This window comes from Aquarana catesbeiana, linkage group LG04 (assembly GCF_042186555.1).
Source record: "Aquarana catesbeiana isolate 2022-GZ linkage group LG04, ASM4218655v1, whole genome shotgun sequence".
Lineage (NCBI taxonomy): Eukaryota > Metazoa > Chordata > Amphibia > Anura > Ranidae > Aquarana > Aquarana catesbeiana.
In genome coordinates this window covers 654,078,163-654,084,754 of record NC_133327.1, presented here as the reverse complement: position 1 = coordinate 654,084,754, position 6,592 = coordinate 654,078,163, and the positions used below count along the sequence as shown (strand labels likewise).

General features: G+C 36.8%; 1 protein-coding gene across 3 annotated transcripts in view; it reads right to left on the bottom strand.

Moving 5' to 3' along the window:
- Nucleotides 1-2,085: 2,085 nt before the first annotated feature.
- The window catches only part of CAMKMT (calmodulin-lysine N-methyltransferase), a 685,679-nt gene continuing 681,172 nt past the window's right edge, over nt 2,086-6,592 (bottom strand). For all 3 annotated transcript variants that reach the window (XR_012244021.1, XM_073628476.1, XM_073628477.1), the window contains one exon: nt 2,086-2,373. Coding sequence is in view for 2 of the 3 variants with exons in the window: in XM_073628476.1 (XP_073484577.1) it covers nt 2,296-2,373 (78 nt within the window). In the remaining variant the exon portion in view is untranslated. The remainder of the gene's footprint in view (nt 2,374-6,592) is intronic.

The following is a 6,592-nucleotide window of genomic DNA, read 5'->3' as shown; positions in this document are numbered from 1 at the left end:
AAAATCACTACAAAACTGAAGAGCATAATATGCTTAACCAAACGTTACCACCACCAGATAATGCAAATGTGTTCATATTTAATATTATTATATATTTACATGTACTGTATATATATATATATATATATATATATATATATATATATATATCCCCACCCTATTAGATTGTAAGCTCTTCTGATCAGGGCCCTCTTAATCCTCTTGTATTTTATTGTATTATAACTGTATTGTCTCCCTTTTATATTGTAAAGCGCTGCGTAAACTATTGGCGCTATATAAATCCTGAATAATAATATATATATATATATATATATATATATATATATATATATATATATATATATATATATTTTTTTTTTTATATTAATTTCTTCTTTCTTTTTATTGTCATAGTATGCCCTCATTTGTGCATGATCTATATATATATATATATATATATATATATATATATATATATATATAGTATAAATAATTATGTTATCGAGATAAAAGTTACAAATTATTTACATTTTCTGTTAATCTGTGAATTCTTTGGATAACTGATGCTGGTTCTGCACTGTACCACCCTGGAAGTGTTGCTTATTGTAAAGGTCAACTAGGAGTGATTTGGATGAAAATTACAGATTTTGCCACATTTCCTTTATTTAGGTATTTGTTTTTGGAGGGGGGGGATGTATTTAGTGCAGTGGTTTCTTTTGCCTAGTGTTGTTTACTTTTTTTTTTTTGCTTTAAATATTTTATTTTATTTTTTTGCTGTGTGTTTTTTTTCTTTCTGTGAAAAAAAAAAGAAAAATGCAATATATTATAGCACCATTTTCTGACACCAGAAGAATAGGTTCAAGGTAGTTCAAGGTAGTTGAATGTAGCCATGTACATCCCATTACACCTTTAAAAAACACATTAGTTTTACCTTCTCCATTGACTTCATTGCATTTCACCAAAATGGAAAAAAAAATAACAAAAATCTCGAGATTTTTGTTGAAATTTTTTGGGAAATGAAAACTCTCAGGTTCACTCTTAGGCCTCATGTACGCAGCAGCTGGTAAATGGATGTTTGGGTTCATTTGGAGAGAGAGAGAACACAATACTTGTTTTTCCTGCATTTTGGTCACTTGGGAGGGTCCACTGAGGTTATCTGTAAAAAAACACTTCTAAACGCAAACGCTCAGAAACGCTGCTAATCGCACATAAACGCAGTGTGACAAAACAATGTTTTTAACCGTCGTTTACTAGCTATCAAGTTCCAGCATTCAGAAGAGGTTTTCAAACGACCTATGTACATGAAGTGAAGTTTCAGCTGGATTTTTTTTATTAACTCCCCGGTGATGTTTGTATCTAATTAAATACCAAACTGCATAAATAGTTAATGTTGGTTCTCTATTTTTTTTTTTTTAAACTAACCTTGCTGTGCCTTTCGAGTGCGCTTCCATCTTCAACGTGGGCATGTGAAGCCCACTGGTATCTCCTTCCAGGATACGGCACTTATTTCCGCCTTGCATCGCATCATTACCTGTTTGGAAATAACGCAATGCTACCAGCAGAGAGTGCCGATTGACTCCTGGGATTGATGAAACTCATATGCCAGGAGCCAATGTGGCGGCCGGAAATGACGTACCTTGCCAAGGCGAGGTACACCAGAAGAGGATCAACTACCCTTTACAAATAAGGTAATTATACTAAAGAAAAAAAAACATCCAATGCGGAATTATAAAGCAATAATAACGGGCAGGCGCAAATTTCAAAATGAGGGTGGAACTCCGCCTTAAAGCGAATGATCATTCATCTCAAGTGAATGATCTGAACCCTATCTAGTAAGATGTACTGAGATATGTGTATGGAATTTTAGGGTACTCACTTGACAAAAAACATAAAAATTTCCAGAATTTCCAAAGTATGTTCAAAATAAAATTGCTATGTTTTTATAAAGTTTTGTGTCAAGTGGGTACTTTTAAAGTATCTCCGTTCATCTAACTGACTTCGGATGTGGTACCATAAGTGAGTCCATCTTTCTTTAATCTGGTATTTGAACCCCAGTAATAAAAATAATTGAGTTTTACAAGAAGTAGGTGCACACACACCTGCAGATAGTGTAAATAGTTTCTCTTTTATTAATAGTTTATTGTTGGATAATGAGTTACAGTATAGTAATTCTTCTACACTAGATAGAAACATAAGTGTAGAATTTTATACAAAACATATAAAAGCATATTCAATCAAAAAGATGTCAGATTAATTAATACATGGGTGATGAAGACATTGGTAAGTGACACATTGTTATAGAAAGTTGGATTGATGTTATCTTGACTTAGTAAGAACAAGAAGATGTGGATAATGAATGTTTGCATCATAATTGTCCTTATCTTCTTCAGCGATCTGTAATAAAAAAAAAAACAGTAAAAACAACAGTGAGTTAAAGGGAAGAACATTTGTATGGTGTTATTAGGTTGACTGTGTATAAGATTAATGGAGCTTCATGGGAAGCATAGTTATTTGGCTCCTCATGTAATTAACCAATGTTAGGTAGTCACAGAGTACAAATTACACTACTAATGTTGATTTTACAGAGGGTCGTTAGACCTTCCCATGTTGAGATACCCATAGACATTAGATGTTTAGCAGCTGCAAGTGATGGATATGTCTTTGCATGCCTTAAGCAACCCCGTCAATAAAGGAGAGGTTTGGGGCATTGAAAAAAAAACAAACCTTCATACTCACTTCTATACTGCAGCTTTCCCATGTCGGCTCTAAGACAGAGAACTGAGCAATCACATGACGGCTGATCACTCAGCTCTTGGGCTACTCGGAGTGGAGAGCAGGGACTGTCAGTCACCACTCTCCGATCTGTCCCTCCAGCACTCACTAGAGTGCTGGGCAGGAAAGGATGGCGGTTCAGCTGGCTTTGGCTCTCAGCCACGTGATTAGAGCTGGAGTTAGTTATCAAAAAGGCATCTTGGTGGATCAATAAAGTCAGAATCCTTCTAGAGCCTGCAGCGGCTCAGTGATATCAGCTGATAGCGGGCTTTAGCCCGCTGTCAGCCAACTCTGGGTCACAGGAGAGCAAAAGTAAATTCACTCCTGTGACCCACAAGAAGTATGACCAAAAAAGCTTTGGCCATACTTCTCTTTTAAGACCAAAAGTATGAAATAGGCACATCTACAAAGAGTACTTACTTTTCCCCCTGCCTGCACCATGAGAACACCACTCCATTCAGGAGAAATCTTACATTGATGTATGCACGGAAACTGAGACTTCTGGGAATTTCAATTTCCTTGGTCTCCCATAGTGCTCAGTGGTTCCCTCCGCCAACTTCCATTTTGCTGCTGTGTACTGTATTGATGTGGAAGTCAGCAGAAGGAGCCACTGAGCGCTTTTGGGGCCCAGGAGATCAGCTCTCCCAAAAGTGTCAATTTCTCAGTGGGCTTCAGCAGAGGATTCTGCTTAAAAATTTGTGGACAGAAAGTATTCTGTCTCTTCTTGTGCGGGTAGGCCAGTTCCATATTTTTTCTTACTGGGTGAACAAAAAGCCTGAAAAATAATAACAAATACAGCCACAATATCTAAGAACTGGAAAACTCAAATAAATTACATCATTTCTTTTTTTGGGGGGCCGGTTAGATACCCTTTAAACAAGACCTTTTTTGTTGATTTGACAGAATTTTACAAATTGATTGGACCAACTTTTTACTGAACACCAAGCACTCATATTGTCAGATTTCTTTCAATTGTTTGGAGGGTCATTCCACGCAAAATCTATTTTTCAGTGTATTTGTTGGACAAGTAACCACCTGCCAATTGCCCCTTACATCTCTTGGGAACATTAGTGGTGGGGTTTTTTTTTCACTTGATCTTCGCCCATCTCCTGTGTTTGGAGATATACAAAGATTTCTCCCTATTAATTTAAATCTATTTTTACGAAGAAAAAAGCAGCAAAGTAGAAGCAACCAAAATGCCAAGGTGAGCAGGAGAAGATCTCAGCACAGGTTGAAACTACAAATAAATTATAGGGTTAATTCACTAAAGCAAATAGACTGTTTACTTTTCAAGTCAATGTGATGAAATTTCACTTTGCAAAGAATACCCAATCACATGCAAGGATATTAAAAAAAACAAAGCAGCATTTGTGCTTACACGTGATTGGATGATGGGAGTCAGCAGAGCTTCACCACACCCAGCTTCAACATCCATTGTTTTGGGTGGACTAGCTCTTCAATGTATTCTTCAACACATGCAAAAAGTAAAACACCTCTCCTTTTATCTTAGTTAGAAAGAGGAAGAAACTAAATACCTCATAAATATTTTTTATGATGCGGACTATGATCCAGTTATTAATGTATAAAAGAATCTGTTGTATCTTCAACAGAAATCAGGAAGTTAGGATCAAAATTAAAGTGTGTCTACAGCCAAAACTTTTTTGTTTTAGTTTTGCATTGGGTAGGCGATGGTTAGAACCCCTTTCAGGTTTTTATTTGCTGTCTATGTCCTAGTGGGGAGCTTTCCCTTCTCTCGCCTCCCCAGAGGCAAAACAGGAAGTTAGAGGAAATCAATCCAAAGTGAGAAGAGATCTACTTTGAGGCTAAGCTCAGATCTTTGCATGTTGGATGCGTTCAAAATTGTGCACTTTCCCGACACACAGAGAAACGCTCTACCATTTAGCAGATACACAGTGGTGCCACTGATTGTTGATGGCACCCCCATATTTGGAAAATGATTTAGTGTAGCATGTTTTTGGAAGAGTCAGGGACTTCGTGCCTGAGTTTCTCGTGTGTAGGGCTGCCCATTCAAATGAATGGGCAGCCCTACACGTGATATGGGGAAACACACCTGCACTTGGTTGTACCGGTATGTGTGAATCAAGCCTTAGAAAGATTGTCAGTTGAACGCCAAGGCCAGAGACAAATCCATGTGCTAGTGCACAGTAATACACAATCTGTGGTGCGGCACCATGCATTTGGAAAGGCACCCAAAACACCTTGACGCTAATGTGTTTCAGGGCACCATGGGAACCATGTGTGCTTTATGGTGTGCCAAGACCAAACGCAATATTTCCCACGCACACATTCATAGAAATGGCTGTAATAATCCTGGGTGCTGTAATGACCACCGGCTGGAAACCGCAGACAATCTGAGTGGAGAAATGTCATCGGTACACCAAGGATTCCTCAGAAGGGTCCAAAGCTTTATTCACATGGTCACTTGGTGCACATACGGCAATGTTTCGGAGCCCATGCTTGACGAAGGGGCCCTGTGTGGCTCCAAAACTTTGCCTTATGTGTACCGTGTGACCATATGAATAAAGCTTTGGACCCTTCTGAGGAATTCTTGGTGTGCTGATGACATTTCTCTGCACTCAAAAAAGAAGGTTCCTGTTCAATTTCATGTACATTGTGGTGGGTTGGCAGCCCAATTTAAATTGAACGCACTACCTTAATGCAACACACGTTGGCATGCAAACTTATTCCGGTTAACTTGCATGCGCTAACACAGCTCAATGCACCAGAAAGGTGTGACGAGGGCCATAAAGATTTACCCTAACTTCCTGTTCCAGTGACAAATATAACAATTTGCATTCGCCAATGACAAGGGTCATTGAGAACAGGTGGGACACAGATACTGATAAAAAGCCTGGCAGAGGTTTTAACACTTCCCTAAGGCTATCTAAAATGGAAAACGATTTAGATGCACTATAAGAGGTTTAAATGTGGTCTTCTCTTGCACAAGATGGGGTTAATTCATAAATGTGGTTGTGTTCAGATTTTGCTGTTTAAAACAAATCCATACAACCTTTAAATAAACTGTGTCTCTGCTGCTTGAAAGAAAAACTTTTTGTTACATAAACAACATAAAAAGGTCACCCCGCAATAAAACCAATAAACTGGGTAAATAATCAATACATTAAAAATGTTAAATGTAGGTAACTTGAATGTATTAGTATTCTGTACATTAAACACCATGTGAGTAAGTCTATAAACCTGCTTGTATAATGGTCAGCGATTAAACACCGCAATGGGTTTTATGGCTGGAGACTGGAGAGAAATCACGTGACATCGCCAGGCACAATGCAAAACTACAGGTGATCTAATTGCATTATAGTAGCTTTTAATGCACCTACTCCTGGCACACAAGGGCTTTGTATAGCTTGCAAAGTAAAAATAAACACAAAATTACAAAAAATAAATAAATATCCACCAAGCTACAATACAAAAAAAACAAAACAAAAAAGAACACCATTTATAAATAGAAAATTAAATCATATCAATATATATGCCACATAAGCTGAACAGTTACAAAAGAATTTTTCAAATTAAAAAACAACCTATGGTTAGCTACATTTAATTGGTGATAGAGATCACACGATTAAAAGTTTAATTGAAAAATATATATTTTTCTTAAAAGGAAAACATAAAAAAAATAAACAATAAAAACCTTAAAACAAAATTGCACTGTATCATATAACAGATAAAATAGCAAGGTAAATCATTTCTATAGCTAACACGAATTAAAGAATTGTTAATGTTTAAGTATTAATTTATAAAAGTGAATACATTACAATGAAAACACAAATAATAAACACTGAACCCTGGTAAAAAAATA